The sequence below is a fragment of the Crocuta crocuta genome, unplaced genomic scaffold (assembly GCF_008692635.1).
Source record: "Crocuta crocuta isolate KB4526 unplaced genomic scaffold, BGI_CrCroc_1.0 scaffold97, whole genome shotgun sequence".
Lineage (NCBI taxonomy): Eukaryota > Metazoa > Chordata > Mammalia > Carnivora > Hyaenidae > Crocuta > Crocuta crocuta.
The window spans coordinates 3,188,536-3,208,506 of NW_027531999.1; the positions used below are offsets into that span (position 1 = coordinate 3,188,536).

Here is a 19,971-nt window from a genome sequence, read left to right on the forward strand (position 1 = left end):
AAAAAAAAAAAAAACATTTAAAAAAAAGAAGAAAAAGTTGGTTGAATGAACCACTAAAGGAGTAGTAAAGCATAAAATCTTTTTTCTGCCAGTTTTTAAACCAGGGAACTTTTCAAAATTATAGTTATGTAACTGGGCAAGATATTATACCCCAGGAAACTCTGACACGTAATGGAGTTGATAGAAGCATCTAAACATACCCCTCAGTCCATAATTTACAGACCTTTCGAACGCTTCCTATTATACAACTGTTCTCCAAGTCTTGTTAATCAAAGTGTGGTCCAAACACCATCAACACCAGCATCGGCACATCCCAGAACTTGTGACGAGTGCCCGTTCAGACAACGTTTACTCAACCATAATTTGCATGTTAGCAAGATCCCCAACAGTTTTAAAATTATGGCTAGGTGAACCTAATTCGCAAATCAATTATTTTTCAGTATCGGCAATTCAGCCTTGCCAGGTAAAGCAGTACATTAATCCCACCAGCTCCTAAATTTTATTTTATTTTATTTTATTTTTTAAATGTTCTATTTATTTTTAGGAGAGAGAGAGAGANCTTAACCGACTAAGCCACCCAGGCGCCCCTAAATTTTAAATCAATTACAGAAGACAGGGAGCTCAGAAACAACAATTGTCCCAGGATTTGATGCCCACGCAATTAGGACTAGAAACAGTTTGCTCTGTGGTAAAAGAAAGTNTTGGATTTTTCATATAACTGAAGCTCGTCCGCTTGCCTGTTATGAAAAAGGCCTGCTTTTTTCTGAAGTCAAATTGCTTTTATGTGAAGACTCCACCAAACACGAAGGTAATTTTAGCAATTGTCCTTTCCTTACCTCAGCTGGCCTGGGAGCAGAAGTTTCGGTGAGGAGCGCTAGAAACACGGCTCCACCCCAAGTGCCCGCCACGTTTAAGGCGGTTCCATATAGCCCGGAGCACATCAGGAATACCACCGAGGCCTTCACCAGGAGCACAACAGAACACTACAGCCGCAGCGGCAGACAGAGACAGCACCCCAGTCTGCCGGCGACTGAAATGACAGAGACATCTTGGGTCCCCTGGACTATTCGGCCCTTCTCCAGCACGACCGAAGAGGTAAGGGGAGAATGGGTGTGGAGTGTGGTTTGTAAGGGTCTCAGAAAGCCCATCGCCTGAAAAGACTTGCTCCGCTAGAAATGCCACGACTCAAGTGTGCGAGTAGGCACTCTGTGTCCTCGCTGCTAATTATGCATGGCGCATTCTGTTCAACGAAAAGCTCTTTGAGACAGGACCAAGGGGAAGATCATTAGGCTGCGATATCAAAACGGCACTCCACGTTTCTGAACCAAAGTCAGGGTTCGTAGTCTTATGCATAACCTAAAAACAGGAAATAGACATTAAAACCAGAGGTTTGGAGATTCCCCGGCATGGATGTCACAATCATTGATGCTCATAAGGGAGGGAAAAGAGTCACGAACCAATGGAAGTTTCGGGAATCGCTACGCGTGATTTGTGAACATGGTCAAACAAGCAAAGTCACATACCAGTTCCAGATCAGCAGCCACAAAAGGGCAGAATGGCCTGCAGAACAGCGATAGTGCAGCGGTAGCCTCTTCGCGTACATTGCAGTTTATCCCTTCCGCTCTGCTCACCACTCACTCGGCTTTAGGCCACCGTTTCAGCAATAGTAGTGTAATTGCAAAAGTGCAATTTGCAAAAGCAAATCAAAAATGCTGCCTCATTTGGCAGTGTTTAGCTGTTTCCTAATAAGCAAACCAAAAGAGTGAAAGAATGTAAAAGCCCAACACTAGGCATATGACTTAACACCCACTTAGTGCTCTGGTTTCTTTCCCATTGTGCAGAATTTAATATCGCATGTGGTTCCTGGCTAGTAGGGGCCTACTTCATTTATTGATCACAAAGCAAATATAACCAGTATATTGAATAACTTGTGGAACTTTATTATTATCTACAGCCTTCCTTTACTCTAAAGCTTTCCTACAAGCTAGTGCTTCCCTTGCCTCTGAATAGAATTTAGGAAGGCCTCGTGACTTTTCTGGACACGCTTTATTATCACTTTATAACTCAACATTCACCCTCAACCCATTAGCAAAGACATCCAATTCAGGAAGTAACCCAGAGTCTAAATTCAATATAAATGTTAGCGTGTCCTCTCCCTTCACCCCTTCCCTTTGGGCTTGACGTAACAAAAGGGAACCTGTTCAAAATCTCCCACGTCCCGCCTGGCTTTTTGCTCACGTCTCCTAGTTTGATCGTTGTGGTTTCAGACTTGTCTGGGCTTGGAAAGTGGGGAAGGAAAACAGAAAATGAGAACAAGAGAGCTGACACTTGAGGTTGCCATCAGGACCTGGTGCTGTGCTCTCCCTAAATCTCCAACCCCTAAGCCCTGCTAACCACTGATGCCAGTGAGATTTGCCACTTACTTTTGAAATTGAATGCTTCTTAGTGGAGCCCCTTCTTGTTGAAGCTCAATGTGTCACAGCCAAAACATCGGTTTGTAAAAGTATTTACTTACAGTTGAAAATACATACATCTATGTAATTTTTTCACAACTAATACACAAAAAGTTAAGTGTATATTTTAAGTATATGTTATATATATACATATATATATCAGCTCAGAAAAAAATAAGCACATACTGTACTGATATACATACATATCATATAATACACTAAGTATGTCAACTAAGAAAAAATAAGCACATACTATAACTTATATGTATATCTCACATATATATATCATATAATATACTAAGTATGACAACTAACAAACAGGCTGAATAAAATTTGTAATAAAAACATACCTGCCTGCACACTCAAGGATTATCTTTTAGCACAGTTTCCCGTTTTTGCCCACATTGGACCCTTGTGAAACAAACATAGAGAGAACTCCTGGAGGTGGCCAGGCTCTACTGTGGTGAATCAAGGACATCCAGAGCTTTGCTCAGGCACCCTTGCCCTTGGGTCAACCCAGCACTGTGGTATAGAGCTCACATGACCCAGCCCCAAAGGTGGATTTGCAGGCCCAGATCTTAGTAAATACACTGCAGGGTATATTTTGGGGTTTTTTGTTGTTGTTGTTGCAGTTTTAGGCTTTTCCTTTTCTTTCTTTTTTTTTTTTTTTTAATGCTTATTCATTTTTGAGAGAGAGAGAGAGCACAAGTCAAGGAGGGGCAAAGGGAGGGAGGAAACAGAGGATCTGAAACAGGCTCCCTGCTGACAGCAGAGAACTGACTTAAGGCTCGAACTAAGGAACCATAAGATCATGATCTGAGCTGAAGTTGGATGCTTAACTGACTAAGCCATCCAGGTATCCCCTTGGTCTTCTTTTTTTTTTAATTTTTAATGTTTATTTACTTTTGAGAGAAAGACAGACAGAGTGCAAGTGGAGGAGGGGCAGAGAGGGAAGGAGATGCAGAATCCGAAGCAGGCTCCAGGCTCTGAGCTGTCAGCGTGGATCCCGACGCGGGGCTCGAACTCACGGACCGTGATATCATGACCTGAGCTGAAATTGGATGCTTAACCAACTGAGCCACCCATGTGTCCCTCCCTTGGTCTTTTTCTAAAGTGAAATCCTCCGCAATGTTGTGAGCTCCCAGATGGGGCACCAGAATGACTACGTATCGAGTAGTCATCAAGTCATGACTCATCCCCTAGTTTTTCCTTGAAGCACAGGCAAAATCTTAACTATGTTCTGGGAAACTGAGTTCTAAAAGCTATGCTCCTTCCAAGGGCAGTTTCTAAAATTGCAGTTTTCCATGACTCTAATGCTTTAGTCAAGACATCTCTGCTAGATCATCATTTGATTTAGCATGAGCAGTTACTTTATAACATTCAATTATAAATAGCTGTAGTTAGATATTTTGAAAGGCAAAGTCACTTGGAAGGTACAATGCTTGTCCTTTGAAAGTAATTTTGAAACATATTCTATCTCAGGGTACCTGGGTGGCTCAGTTGGTTGATTGTCTGACTTCAGGTCCAGTCATGATCTCCCTAATGGGTTCGAGCTCCGCATCACACTCAGTGCTGACAGCTCAGAACCTGGAGCCTGCATTGGATTCTGTGTCTTCCTCTCTCTCAGTCCCTCCCCTGCTCATACTCTGTCTCTCTCTCTCTCTCAAAATAAATAAACCTTAAAATTTTTTAAAAAAAGATACTCTATCTCTATACCTCAATATTATTCTACTTCATTGCTTGTGATTTTGTAACAAGAAGATCTTTGTGTGTCAGTTGTTTTCTTTATCACCTGGTCTGTGGTGATTTGGTGTTGACAGTACAGTTGGGCTGTGAGTTGGGGTGATCCCACCATTATCAGGTGATGTCGGGAAAAATCTGAATGTCAGGATAAGGACTGTAATTATTCAGCTTGCATCTCCAGCATCTGAACATAGTGCTCAATATGTTATAAAGTTTTGTAGAAAGGAAAGGAAAAGAAAAGTGTGGAATGGAGAGGGAGGAAAGTGGAGCAGCATGAAATGCAATGAAGTGGAATGAAAAAGAATAGTATGAAATGGAATGAAGTGGAGAAGAGTGGACCGGACTCAAATGAAGTGGAATGGAGAAGAGTGGAGTGGAGTAGAACACAGTGCAGGGAAGTAGAATAGGAAGAATGGAATGTTGGGGAAATGAATCAATTGAAGTGGTATGGAAGTGGTTGAAATTGTTGACCCCTTGGGTAGCAAATGACCCATGTACTGTCCGTGTCCAGGTACGATGGTAATGTTGAATAGCCATGCACATTTTTTATTTTTCTATTACCTTAATATTTTTAAGTTTGTGCGTATCTAGAGTTTAATACGTTTAATACATAAAATGTATATTGTTTCATTCAGGAGCTAATCTCCAGTTCCTTTTTCTCACTTCTAAATCTCCCCATTTCATCACTTAATCACCCTTCAATTCCACCGCCACCTCAAAAAAATTAGAAGAGAAGAAAGGGGAAGAGGCATTGATGGCCATTAAATTTGATAGCTTTGGAAAATGTTGATTGACTCAACAAACATTTCTTGAGGACCTAGCTAGTGTCAGAGCAGAGTGGTGGAGTCTTTGAAGTCAAAGCCCTAACTCTGCTTCTTACTAGCCAGTGACCTGATAAGCTACTTCAACTCTCTAAGCCTCAGTTTCCTCATCTATAAAGAGGAACTCCTAGCTCCGAGAGCTGTTGCAACGATTGCGGGAGGTAACACATGTAAAATGCTTACTAGAGCACTTAGTCCTTAGCAAGCATTTAGGAAATAATAGCTGTTACTGCTATTTTCCACTGAGACACAAAGATAAATGACAGAATTGTTGCCCTGAAGGAACTCACCATCTGCCGTGTGGTGTTGAGGGAAATGGAAATATACATAGGCTCTTATGGAATCAAAAGCAAGGTTTCTAACTGGTGTGAAGATTTCAGGGAGTGTCTTCCTGTGAAGGGTGTATCTGAATTGAGCCAAAAGAGGAATAGGAGTAACGTAGTAAGAGGTAGGGAAGTAGGAAAGAGAGAGACGAAGGAACTGGGATGGGGTGGAATGGAGAGTTAGAAAGTGATTTCAAATTTGACCTAAACTTTGCATTTTTTATAAATATAATTTATTGTCAGGTTAGCTAACATACAGTGTATATAGTGTGCTCTTGGTTTCGAGGGAAGATTCCCATGACTTATCGCTTCCCATGACCCAGTGCTCATCCCAACAAGTGCCCTCCTCAACGCCCATCACCCATTTTCCCCTTTCCCTCCCCCTCCCCCCATCAACCCTCAGTTTGTTCTCTGTCCTTAAGTGTCTCTTATGGTTTGCCTCCCTCTTTGTTTGAAACTATTGATGAAGATCTGAAATCCATGTTTTCAAATGGAGTCTTCAGCCAGAAATAGTTTCTACTTGTTATTTTAATTAGTGACACTATGAAATTATCTGTCATTCCTTTTGTTCCCATCACATGTAGCCACGAGGTAGAATTTAGAACACTTGAGCTGAAGTAGAAATCTAGAGACGAGAGAACAAGAACTGAAATACTAAGGTTTTATGCTTGGAAATGCTACAGATGTCATTACTACTAATTAATGTTTATGCACTGACCACAGTGCTCTAGATCCACAAAGAATGAATTGGGGTTGAAACATGGGGCTAGGAATGGGGGTGGAGATGACACAAAACATTTCCAAAGAGAAAGTGGCTTGTATTTGTGTCTCTTCCTTTCATCACCAGTCTCTTAGTTAGGAGTGAAACGTGAAAAGACACTGTACAGAGTCTGCAAAGAAGAGAATCTAAGAGATAAAAATAATATCTAAGATTAGTATGCCAGGAACTATGCAAGCAACTTCATCTAACTGGGAGGCGGGTACTTGTATCTATTTTCTGTCACTGTATAACAAACCACCCCAAATCTTAGTAATTTGTAAAAACTGACAGTTTTCAGGGCGCCTGGGTGGCTCAGTCGGTTAAGCGTCTGACTTCGGCTCAGGTCATGGTCTCATGGTTCATGGGTTCGAGCCCCGCGTCGGGCTCTGTGCTGACAGCTAGCTCAGAGCCTGGAGCCGGTCTTTGGATTCTGTATCTCCCTCTCTCTCTGACCCTCCCCTGCTCACGCTGTCTCTCTCTCCCTCTCAAAAATAAACAAAACAAAACTGATAGTTTTCTATTTCTCATGATTTTGTTGATTAGTTGGGTGTTTCCTCTGCTGGTTTCGCCTGCACTCATTCTTGCAGCTGCATCTAGCTTGGAGGGGAAACTGAGCTAGAAGATTCACAGTAGCCTCCCGTCGCATGACTAGCAGTCAGTGCTGGCTGCAGGAAGGGATGTCCACATGGCCTCTCCTCCTCTAGAAGCTTCTTTACGTGATGCTCTAGGGAAGTTTTGTAGGATGGCGAAGGTGGAAGCTACCGGCCTCTCAAGGGCCAGGTTCTGGAATCACACAACGTCACTTCTGCCACATTCTATTGAACACTGCAGTCACAAGCCAGCCCAACATTGAAAGAAAGGAAAATAGACCTCATCTTTTGTGAGGAAAAGCTAAAAGTCATATTGCAAAGGGCCACACGTATTGGGCGGCAGGAACTTATGGTCATTAAACAGTTTCCTATGGTATTTATTATTATTGTTGTTATTATTATTATTATTTTGCAGATGCCTACTTAGACTTAAAGTCTTCAGGATTAGAGGTCAAATGATTGGAAAATAGCAGAGCAAGAAGAGCTCACACACCCTTACACACACCTGCATACCTAGTCACTGTATTCACTTACCTAGAGCTCCTCCTGTTAGTGAAGGCAAATGCCGAGGAGAACATAATCGGAAACAATTACTAGTGATGCTACTGCAAAGTTGTCCTAGTTGACTCTTCGGGAGCAGAACTTTCCTCACTTTTCTCCTTTCCCCACTCTCCTCAGATCCTCTCCTGCCCACTGTGAGAGGTCTGTCTTCGGAAGGCTGTAGACCTGGGTCAGAACTTGGCTTCAGAACCAACTCTCTCCCTCTCCCTTGCTTTCTCTCCCTCACGCTACACGTGAATTAAATAAATTAACACCAGTCATGTGCCTGGAGTGGGACTAGAAAATCCTGTGTAGAGCTACTGTTGTTATTCCACCCTTATGATAGTATTATGTGGCCATGTGTATCTTCACAAGGAAAAGCCTGGTGAAACAAGAAGCTTGTCTCCCATATGAGTTAGGAAATATCTAACTCAGCTGTTCCCAACGTATGCACCCCAGACCAAGAACGTCTTAGAAATGCAACCACTTGGGCCCTACGCTAGACCTACTGAATCAGAAGCCCTGTGGGTAGGACCCAGCAATCTGGGTTTTAACAAGCCCTCCAAGTCGCACAGATGTACTTAACGTTTACGAACCACTGATGTAGGAGACTCCTAGGTGACTTAGTGGGTTAAGTGTCTGATTTCAACTCAGCCCATGATCTTGCAGTTTGTGAGTTTGAGCCCCATATCTGGCTCACTGCTGTCAGTGCAGAGCCCACTTTGGATCCTCTGTCCTTTCTCTCTGCCCTTCCCCCACTTGTGCTCTCTCAAAAATAAATGAACTTAAAAAAAAAACCAAAAAAACACTGACCTAGAAAAATCTGGTCTCTGGCCAGCAATGTCTCTCTCATAGGCTTCTAGATGTCTTAGTTTCCCATCATTGATGACACTTTTGTGCCTTGTGGGGTGGGCAAGGTGCTATAAAAGCTAAATAATCAAGTAGTGGAAATTAATTTATCTAATTACAGCCTCCTGCTGTTCCTTCAGAGAGTGCACATTTTTTAAGGAATGGGGCGCAGGGTGGGTAAGTGGAGCCTGGGAAGACAGGCTAGACCCAGGGTCTTTGTGGTAATTAGCAAAAGCTGTTTCCAGGCACACAGCTCCACCATGAGTGCACAACATGGGCTGCCTTCCAGCCCCCAGGCACCCCCTGGGCCAGGCACCCCGTACACCACCTACACAGAGATGAACTGTGTGTGCACTGGCACAACCGCAGAGGAAGCTGGATACAGGTGTCAGATGTGTGTCCTACGTGTGCCGGCCATTCGCTCTGGGGAGGGCGACACAGGCAGGACTGGGGGCAGCAGGAAGTCTGTCTGGAGGGGATGGGGGGGGGGACGCTGGTTTGGAAGGGACGGGAGGAAGAGTCAAATGTGAAGAAGTGGCATCCAAAGGGAGACAGGGTGGGGCTTGGACTTCACTTTAGCTCCAAAATCTGACCAGCCTCTGTCTGTTGAGTAGTGGACTCTTTTTTTTTTTTTTTTATGTTTATTTATTTTTGAGAGGGAGAGCAACAGAGTGTGAGTGGGGGAGAGGCAGAATCTAAGCAGGCTCCAGGCTTTGAACTGTCAGCACAGAGCCCGATGCGGAGCCCGAACCCAAGGACCGCTAGATCATGTCTTGAGCCGAGTCCAACACTTAACCAAGTGGGCCACACGGGTGCCCCTGAGTAGTGGACTCTTAAAGAGAAGTCCATTCTGGACCCCTTCTCCGCCATGTGACGTTGGTGGAGATGATGTGATACAGGGGTAAGAAGGAGGGCTCCTGTGTCAGAGAAACCTGGGTTAAATCTTCGTGTGGCATCTGTTATTTACTCAACTCCAGTCATAATTGCTTCCTCTTTAAAGTAAGGATAATTAAGGGTATTTTGCCCTATAGCACAGTATGAGGATTAAAATCGGATTAACCGAAATGTTTAGTACATTGGCTACACATGGTAAATATTCAATAACTGTAGCAATTAATACCAACTTCTTGTTTCCGCCTCATTGTTCTTTCCCTGCCTGCCTCACAGAGTTGTGAGAACCAGATACCCTGACATTATTACATGAAAACGCTCTGAGAGGGATAAAATGTTGGGCACGCATTAAAAAAAAATGTTCCCGATTGGTTCTGATTCTGTTAAATATCCATGAATCTTGTTTGGAGGCACACCTCCTTCTTGCCTTCCCAACCCTGCGGGGCTCAGGCCTGGGAGAGGGATTGCATTTCCTCAGTTCATGAATAGCCATTGTGGTGCTGCTCAGGGGTTTAACAGTTCTGTGTTTCCTTCCATTTGGCCTTCAAAGAGATCACAGCCTACTGTGAGCCTCCAAATAAGTAATGAGACAAATGCAGAAAATCCCCACTTCCTCGTACCTCCATCAAGTCTGGGGTGACCTCCTTTATTGTGTTACTTACAGCATAGAGGGGACGTGCCCCACTGCCACAATGCATTATCCTGTGGCCAGAACTAAGGATAGGACAATACTCCCCTTTTACTGAGGCGAGTACCCAGAAGGTGAAGTGCAAACATGTAGCAAAACAACAAGAACAGAAAATCCTCATCATTCCTCCTGAACAAGAAAGAACTCTTAGATTGTGTAGTGTGCGTGGGATAAAATATAAGCAGGTTCTAAGACTGCTAGTGGTGCAGAAAGGTCATCCTAGAGGAATGGTTTGTGGAAGGAATGTGTTCCTGAAGACCTGAATCTACAATTTGCATCATTCAAGCCTCATTCTGACAAAGAGCTGTCATTGTCTTGCCAGCCAAAGTGGATTGCCATGTGCCAATAGCATACGATCGTTTGTAATTTACTTGAGGCCCTCCAGCTCTTAAATTTCAAGATTTTTCTTTTCCTTTTTTTTTTTTTACATTTTTTAATGTTTATTTATTTTTGAGAGAGAGAGACAGACAGACAGAATGAGAACAGGAGAGGGGCAGAGAGAGAGAGAGGGAGACAGAATCCGAAGCAGGCTCCAGGCTCTGAGCTGTCAGCACTGAGCCCAACGTAGGGCTCAAAACCAAGGATCGTGAGATCATGACCTGAGCCGAAGCCAGACGCTCAAGTGACTGAGCCGCACAGGCACCCCTCAAGGATTTGTCTTTTCTTTCCATTATGAGTTGTATTACTTTCTATTTTGTGTAAAAAAAAAAAAAAAAGACTATGTTCATATTTTGTCACAATAGGAATCATGGGCCCATAAAAATGCAACCATGAAACACAACATATGCATTGAAATGGGCTCTTTAACATGCCAGCATTTTCTGGCACATTGGTTTCCCTGAGCAGATAAGGGTTGATGCAGCGGGGAAAATATCAAAGAAAGAGGGAAATGACATCAAAGGAGAAGCGAGGAGGTGCTAATTGAGATAGGAAGTCTGTGGCTCTCTGCCCTGGCCTCACAAACATCAGAATCACCTGGGAAGATTTTAAAAGACACAGATTCTGAGATTCTGCCTCAGCCCTCTGAATCAGCATTTACTAAAGAAGGACCTCAGCACCTAGAGTGTAAAAATCTCCCCATTGATTGTAAAGTGAGATTAGGTTTGCAATGCCTTGGAGAAAAATTGAATAATCTGCTCGTTAGAACAGACATTGAATGAAAGAGAGGGAGGAAAGTTCTGCTGGAGAAGTATAACCCGAATCCAATCACGTATCTGACGAATGCAAACAGAGAACGAAACAATAGAAATAACTGACCTAGGGGCTCATAGGTGGCTTAGTCAGTTTCTGCTCAGGTCATGACCTGAACAACATGACTGTGGACAAGATATCAAAAAGAGTGTGCTTTGCTAAGAGTTTTGACCCTGGTGGTTTGAATTAAGAGACCTCCTGATTGTTTGAGAAGCATTAGATGAAGTGGTCAGGGTCTGTCCATTTGGAAGAGAAGCTGCTTGGACACTAGTTTACCCTAAGGCTTAGGTGCTAGGCATTCTTGGATTCTGGGATGCTAAGGGTTCCAGGTTTGCATTGGAGCAGCTGAAGATTGAAATTTTGTTTAAGATTTACAATTAGTCCTGCCCTTGTTTAGTGGTGGGGGTATGGATGTTTCCTCTGTCAGTATCAGGTAGCATTAAGTCTCCGTAACCTGGGGATGTGGCTTAGATAATGAAGACACACAGCTCTTTCTTTCACAAGAGTATAATCTAGTCCACAGGTTTATCATTACATTTTGAAAAACATGACGAGTGAGAACCTTTGATCTTCCACTTTGATCACTGTCTACACTCAACATCCAGGGGACTCCAGGATGCTGAGCATCTGCCTCATTCGGCAGAGAAGGGAGAGTTGTAGGGAGAGGCAGGCAGAACGGGTGCAGAATGGTGGAAATCAGGAGCCAGATCCTGAAGCCGGAATGCGACAGCCACACCCACCCAGACCCAGGAGGCCTTCATACCTTGGACTCCCCGCATTTGTGAGCAGACAGGTTTCCACGGGGTGGGAGGGACTGAAAAGCCGGCATGAAGATGGAGGAAGCACTGGAGATTGCAAAGTGATTAGCTTACGGTCACATCATTTTAAGTCATCCGTCTGTGTATGGTTCCAAAGCTGAGACAAAAGCTATGCAAAGTCCTTTTCCACCAGATTTAAGGAGGAAAAAAAACACAGAAAAAACAAACAAACAAAAAAAACTAGAGGAGGGGCAGAGGGTGAGAAACTGATGTAGAAAAAAATACCAGGAAACCTTAGAGATGTGTCTGAGAGAGATGGTGGAACCTGGTGCTAGAGAGATAGCCAGGACTCCCACCCCTCCCTTCCCAGACTTAAAAAAAAAACCTCGTCATGGCCACCAGCCAGAGCAGCCTTTAAATGTCTTTTGTGCTCATCTACTGAAGGGTTTCTTTTGGGTACAAGATGGAAAGGAGTGATAATTTACTATCATTCGGACGTTCTCAGAACATTCTCATCTGTGGACTTTGTCATGCTCTAGCATTACTGGGTGCTCAGCATCCGTGATGTACTGGTATTCATATACGATTATTACTACTGATAATCATAGTCTCTAACATTTGTTGAGCCCTTTAGCCAAGGACCGTTTTACACGTACAACGTGCACGTTCTCATTTAATCCTTGCAACTCCTCTCCCCCAAATGCCTTTATTATTTCCATTTTCCTGGGGACCTATGACCTAGGAAGGTTATGATCTAGGAACCTAGAAAGATTCCTTGAAATATAAGTATATCCCCAAACGGTACCTCTAAACACAAAAGAGGATTGTCACAGTCCTGTAAAAAAAGCAACAACAACTGCTTATCACAATTACCTCCCCTTAAATTTTAATGCGCCTCTTTAAATGTGTGGCACCTGGTAGTTAAAATGGTTTTCATTTCTGTGATAATTTACTATTGAGCCAGTTCAAGTTAAGACATAGAAAAGGATTCACCATCTTGTAATTGTTTTTAGTTGACACATTCCCTGATTGCTAGGTCTTCTTTTTAACAATTTCTGTTATTTTGTTGCGGAACAAAAGTACTTCCTTCCAGTGGCGCCTCGGTGGCTCGGTCAGTTAAGCAACTGACTTCGGCTCAGGTCATGATCTGAGCTTCCTGGGTTTCAGCCCCGTGTCGGGCTGTGTGCTGACACCTCAGAGCCTGGAGCCTGCTTTGGATTTTGTGTCTCCATCTCTTTCTGCCCCTCCCCCACTCATGCTCTGTCTCTCTCTCTCTCTCAAAAATAGATAAACATCAAAAAATTTTAAAAAGAATAAAAAGTACTTCCTTGGAGGAAAAAGCAGCAGAATTGACCCACCGTCTAATATTTATTAAGTTTGCTGCATGTTGGTTCTTTTTCCTTTTAGCATCCACATTTTATATTTATTGAGAAGTTATAAATATCAAGTTTGTTCTAAGTATATGTAATGGAAAATATATTTTATATAATACTAAATATGAGTAAATTATATAAAATATACCGTTATATATTATGTTACCAATTCACTTATTTGACACGTTCTAAAATAGTTTAAGACCTTCTAAATCACTTACATAGCTTCTTGTAACCAGAGAGCTCAGAATTTAAATTTATAAGAAAACAAACAATAAGATATTATTAACTCTCTAATATCAAATGGTATCTGGTGCAGGATTTACTTAAGATTTTTTTAAGTTTTTTTTTTAATGTTTTATTTATTTCTAGGAGAGAGAGAGAGACAGCGTGAGCAGGGGAGGGTCAGAGAGAGAGGGAGTCACAGACTGAAACAGGCTCCAGGCTCCGAGCTGGCAGTCAGCACAGAGCCCGACGCGGGGCTCGAACCCACGAACCGCGAGATCATGACCTAAGCGAAAGTCGGACGCTTAACCGACTAAGCCACCCAGGCGCCCCAGGATTTACTTAAGATTATTGGGCTCCACCATAGCAGTTTTAATCCCTCAGCTTGTGATAAGGCCTAGACTTTACATTTCTAGCAAGTTCTCAGAAGATGCCATGCTGCGTTTGAGACCCATCATACTGAAGAATAGGATTCTCTCCCCTTTCTCCTTTCCTCCTTTTATTTTTCCTCCTGCTTCTTTCTGTTCAAAATCAATCTTTTAGTCCTTTGCCCTTTCCCTTTTTTTGTCCTCTTTTCTTTTCCTCACATCTTTCCAAGATGATATTTGAGGCATCCAGCAAGGGTATGTGTAGAAGCACTTGCTTAGAGTATTTATTCACATAACAGTATTTACTGAGCAGCTACAAAGATTCCTTCCTTCCTTCATCCATTCATTCAACAAATATTTGTTGAAACTTTTAGCCAAGCTCTATGCAAGAACATGGCAGACAAAGATTCTGTCCTAAGGGAATTCTCCATATGCCTGGGAAAGGCTGACAGGCACAAGCATTATATTATTACCAAGTGTCATCAGTGCACTGAATTAAACAAATGGATTGCTGAGAGGAATAATAATATAAGGACACTTTTTCCTTGGGTAATCAGAAAGAGCCTGGCCCTATCATAGGGGTGTGTTTAAAGCTGAGACCTAAAGGTTGAGAGGAAGATAACCAAGCAGAGAATCTGGGGAGGAGTGGTCCAAGGAGACGGAAAAGCAGGCATAAAGGCCCTGGGGCCGGACGAAGTCAGCTCTGTGTCAGGCACACGGTAGGTACTCGGTCAATATTTGCCGAAGGGGTGAGTAAATGAATTATCAGACCAAGGCTGCTGGAGCATAGGAGGCAAGCAGAAGAAAGGCCAGGTCATGAACGGAGCTTTAGGTTATGGGTGAGGGGTCTGAATTAACCGATAACTTTACCAGTCTACTCCCCCCTCCCCTCACCCCTTCCCCCTTTCCCGCACCCGGCTCAAACCCTGATCTAAATTAGCAGTTCTCAAAGGTGTGGCCCCTGGGCCCCTGAAGTCCAGCTGTGAAGTTCAACATTTGTGTTCGTAAGCTGACAAGAGCCATGCTTTCATGCATGAATTCGTGATTTATGAATATGAAAATTATAATGACTGCTATGACAATTTGTTTAAAAGGCCGCTGCCTGTCCACTCACATCTCATCAGAAACAGCCCCTCCCTTCCCATGCAGTCTGGGAAATGTTTCCAAACGGCAAAGAGAAGACGTTGTCCCCTGAGAAGTTACAGAGTGGCTGGTCCGAAATTCCTGGAATGCAGTAACCTCTAAAGCATATGCAGTGTCATGATGCAGGATAAATAGGTTTAAAAAAAGTTGAGTAATTCCAAACAAAGATGAGAACAAAGAAGAAGAATGAGTCCATTTATTTATACTTTGTACAGTAGTTTCAAATAAACTCCTCGTAGAAAAAAATGACATCTGGCAACTTTTCCCTGTCCCACAGTGCCTTGAATCCATTACAATTCTCTCTAGTTTCTCATATTAATATAAGTGTTTTTTCAGAAGAACAATGTAATCCGTAAAAGCCTGAGTTTAAACTTCTCCTCATTGTTTCATAACATGTTAGTCTTTATGGGCTATTTGAGAACCACTCAGTTTTTGGGAACAATGTTGTAAGCCTTGAGGTTCTCCAAGAAAAAGAACTAGGAGTCATATAACTTTGGAAAAGAAATGTCGGTGACTACTGGTCTTTTCCTTAGTGCATTGCTCTGATTCCTCATATACGCTAATAGTAAAATAGATAAGTGACAACACATGATTCTAAAAACACGTGTGTCTCTTTGATAGATCAAAATAGAAGAATCTTATTGGGGCACCTGGGTGGCTCAGTCAGGCGTCTGCCTCTTAATTTTGGCAGGTCGTGATCTCGTTTCGTAAGTTTGAACTGCACATCAGGTTCTGTGCTGACAGTGCAGAGGCTGCTTGGGATTCTCTCTCCGTTTCTCTCTCTGACCCTCCCACGCTTGTGCTCATGTGCTCTCTCTTTCTCAAAATAAATAAATAACCATGAAAAAAAAGAAAAGAATCCTACTTAAAGAAACTATTTCTTCTTTTCCTAATTCATATTTCCCAGGACATTCTTACCGAATCACTTCTAATAACATAGAATTTGTAAGCCTCTAAACCGCGTTGTGAGGATATTTTGTTATTGCCTTGTTTGATTAGTGCTTTAAATTCTGCCTTTTGGGGGGGGTGCATTTGCCTATACCTAAGGAAGGATTATAGGTAGACTGTTAGACATTATAGTGAAAATGAAATATAGGGGCACCTAGGTGGCTCAGTCAGTTGGGCAACTGACTTCGGCTCAGGTCATGATCTCGCAGTCTGTGGGTTCGAGCCCCGCATCGGGCTCTGTGCTGAGAGCCAGCTCAGAGCCTGGAGCCTGCTTCACATTCTGTGTCTCCCTCTCTCTCTGCCCCTCCCCTGCTTGCGCTCTGTCTCTCTCTCAAAATTAAATAAACATTTAAAAAATATTTTAAAAAGAAAAAAAGAAAATGAAATATAATTTTAGATTAACTTATGCAGTCCAGTAGGTTGTGGCATGTAGTGTTTAAAAAGAAAAAAAAAAAAAGATGGTTGGCCAAACTTGGAAGAGACAGGCTTTATGGAAGATTTCCACAAAGGACAGAAGGGTATTTAGTATATTTGGGTGAGAAGACTTCAACTCGGAGGGGCAATTTATGAGAAAATATTATAAACCTCAATGGAAAGGACAAAGTGAAAGATAGATAGACGTTAGAAAAGTGGAGCTTGTGTGATGGATGAATTTAAAAGAGAGCAAAAAACATGCGATCAGGATGTCATCTGTTACCAGCAAACCAACATCTAGATAGCACATTCAAGTTTATAAAGATGCTTTAACATTTGTGACCTTATTCATTCTTCATAACAGCCCTGGGAAGTATTTAGAGTGATAGAATTCCAGTTTTACAGACAAGGAAACCACATTGTTTTCTGAATACAGCAAGAAAATAAAAAGGTAATGTTGAAAAGCAATGGAGCCGCAAAAAGACTCGCGTAAGGGCTGAGGGCAGCCTGTGGGCTGGCAGTGTGTAACCGAGAGCAGAGGGACCCTCTTTGATGCTGCAGAAAGGCATGCCAGGCTGTGAAAAGCCATTGAACTTGGGGTCAAAATACAGAGGGCCAAAAAAGCTCTTTGGTAAGGCAAGTCATCTGGGCAGAGAAATAGGAAAGATTCCATCTTTCCTGAAATGCACACATGTTTAGGTTTGACCTTGGAGTGTTTGTGAACTTGAAAAGGAAAGCTGAGATCTTGCGGATTGAAAGCCCATAGACTCTCTGAAGCGGTGGAAATTTCATGTTTTCATTACAAGATTTCTTAAAAACATGTTTTCTGAAAGAAATGAAACTATTTTCACTTTTTCCTTTTCTTCTGCTTATCCTCAGAGTAGATACGGTTGATACAGAAGTCAATAATATAGCTTTATGTGTAATCTGCCTATCGGAAAAAGAGGGGAATGTGACATTCTTCCTATTGATTTAGCTCCAGAGTATTCTGTTTTGAAAATTAAAACGTAAAATCTTATCTCTTTCGGCAGTTGTCAGGGATGGCACCCAAGAAAAGCAACTGAGCATTATAAAAGTTGTTGCAATATTTTGCTTTTATCACCCGTGTGCAATTAAACATTTTTGCTCTTTGGTCATTAGGAACTCGGTACGTGATCATTCAGGTACCGAAGCACTTACTAAAAAGTGTAAAGTTAGTGCTGAAAACTGAGTAAATTCCAATTTTTGTAATATGCATGGGAGCTGAGCCTTCCATGGTATTTTCCACAAAGGAGAGTTTTATTGCCTTCTTCTATTGCTTGCACAATGACGGATGAAACGGTTTTAACTACTGGATGGTCAGTGATGAAACTGCTCTGCGGTTTGCTTTGTGGGTTGAACAACTGGCAGTGATTACATTTGTTCTTTGTCAGCACCATTTGCATCAGATTTAGGGAGGACGATGACCTCTAGACACGAGAAAGGGGAAAGTGAATGGCAGAGAAAAAAACCAAAAAGGTCAAGTTGAAAATGGACAAGATCCTCTGGGGGNGGCTGTGGGGGGAGGAAAGGGGCGGAGGGGGAGCTGGAAAGTGAGAGGGAGCAAGTAGGGACCGCGGCTCCGACGGCAGGGAGGAGGACCACTGTGTGGGAAAAAAGTGAAAGTCGAGGGAGAGGAGGAGGAGGCAGAGCGCGAGGGGCGGGGAGGGGACCCNCCATGGAGTCGGGCTGGCCGTGTGGACCGCGCTGAGCCTGCTACAGGTGAGTGGCCCCAGGGGGGTCGCGGGCGGACGCGCCCCCCTCCCCGCCGACGACCAGAGTCCCAGTCCGCCGTGCAGTCGCCTGGGTTGTGTTTTGCAGAGGGAGATGGCAGGATGGCTTCCTCTCCCTGGGGAAGAAAGGTCCTCTTCTGAGCCGCTAGCCGGACTGACAGCTCATACTACCTCCAAGGCACAGAAGTCCCCTTCCTTCTCCAGCTGTTCCCGAGAAAGAGCAGCTTGGGAGAAAGTTGCCACCCACCTTCTCCACGGGCCCTTTCTCTGGCTGGAGGGCAAAGGGATGGGCTGAGGCTGGGGCTGAGGGCTGAGGAGGCGGCTTGGGGACCTGGCTGGGGACAAGTCCCTGCGCAGTCTAGACTGTGGGCTTCACCTGCCTCCGGTTCCTTTGCAGACTGGACTGGGGGAGCCAGTGAGATGTAACGTCACCCTCACAGAGTCCAAGGTCTCCAGCCGGGCCGTGTCTCTCCAGTGGAGAACTCTGGGGTCACCCTGTAACTTCAGCCTCATCTATAGCAGTGACATGCCAGAGGTCGCATTGTGCCACCCCACGCGAATAGACAACACCACCTATGGATGCTACCTCAAGGATTTACAAGCGGGAACCATCTATAACTTCGGGATTGTGTCTCTGGACAGAGAAGAGAGAACTGTGGTCTTGCAAACAGGTAAGGGGTGACAGGTGCAGTTGGGCGGCCAGGCCACTCTAGGCTGAGCCCTGCCTTTTCAGGCTGGGGTTTCATTTGAGTTCCAGGCATACAAAAAGCAAAGGTAAAAATACCTGTGAAGATCAATATTGACCAAGATTGTCAGTTTCCTCAGATCTGGTCAGAAGCAGCTTGGTTGACTTTGAGAGGTTTCCTTAGTGCTGAAGACAGCGGACCGGCCCTTTGAAGGGGAGCACAGCAGACAGGGGTTGTGGGCTGGGGGGGGGGAATTTGTTAAATTTGTTAAAATGATGTGGTTTGAGCTCCCATCACATTAAGTCGTCCAGCCCTGGAATAATTCTAAGTAAAATGTTTTTAGAGTAAATAATGGAAGTGCAATGGTTAGGGATATGCCTTCCCTCAACTTAGTTTTATTTTTGGGACCAGGACATAAAATCTTCAGGAATAGAATAGAGCCATTCATAGGGGAGAATTAGAAAAATCCCTTCAAATGAGGGCATGGAAATTAATTTGTATAACTTGAAAAACTGAAACAGCATAGTATCAGAGAAGGTCCTTCGGCCACTCTGAACTTCAAGTCACTTCTTTTCCTTATAGTTTTGGTGACCCCCGCAAGGAGTACAGGGTAAGGAGAATTCATCTCTCCTGCCTTAGTTTTCTTGTCTGTAAAATAAGAGTGTCAGACTTGGGTGTTCAGGTCCAAGTTCTTACCAAGTGCCAATCACTTGGGTAGGGGGCTGTCCCGCACGTACCTCCTTATTCCTCTCAGCTACCCGGTAAACGTGCTCTAAATTCTCTAAAAATCTGGTTGTCGTCAGTCTTTCTTTTAACAGTACCTTCGCTTGTGACAATAGTGAAACTTTAAACTTTTATCCAGGAAGGTCAAATGTTACAGGAAACTTCTGAAAGTCAAATTTTAGAAATGTGTTATCCTTACTATTAGTTCACGTTCAACCTGAACAAAGGTTACTTCCTAAGCTACAGTTCTTTCAAAACGTGTGAGAACTTTCAGTTCTCAGGGCGGCTACAGCCGGGTCAGGAAATGTAGGTGGATTCGTGTAATAATAAGTCAGTCAAATATCAACTCTCTTATTTTTTCGCAGAAAAATTAAGAATACCCAGTTATATCACTTGGCTTGCTTCAGATGAAATGTCTAGATAATTTCCGAGATTCGCAGGAACATAAATGGAAAATTTGGTTATGTTTTTATCTGGAATCAAAGAAAGACTGAAATCAACCACATAATTAGATCATTTTACAGACGTTAATGGACTGGGTTTTTAGTCATAGAAACCCAGTTGGTTGCTCAGTTTGTGAGGATGGTTTTGTGAACATTCAGACTGCGAACACTGTGACATTTATGACAGAGCTTCCAGATGTGTACACTGCATTTGCTAAGGAGTCTGTTGAGTGGGGCAGAACGATTTTTGTTTTAAAAGGAAAAAGACTCACTGTGGGTGTTACGAGTTA

At 43.2% G+C, this 19,971-nt stretch overlaps 1 protein-coding gene across 1 annotated transcript in view; it reads left to right on the plus strand.

The window, feature by feature from the left end:
* PTPRB (protein tyrosine phosphatase receptor type B) overlaps positions 1 to 19,971 on the plus strand; it is a 114,127-nt gene that overhangs the window by 10,491 nt on the left and 83,665 nt on the right. The window contains exons 3-5 of the mRNA XM_077775265.1: positions 842 to 1,095; positions 17,723 to 17,818; positions 18,227 to 18,500. Of these exons, the coding sequence (XP_077631391.1) occupies positions 842 to 1,095; positions 17,723 to 17,818; positions 18,227 to 18,500 (624 nt within the window). The remainder of the gene's footprint in view (positions 1 to 841; positions 1,096 to 17,722; positions 17,819 to 18,226; positions 18,501 to 19,971) is intronic.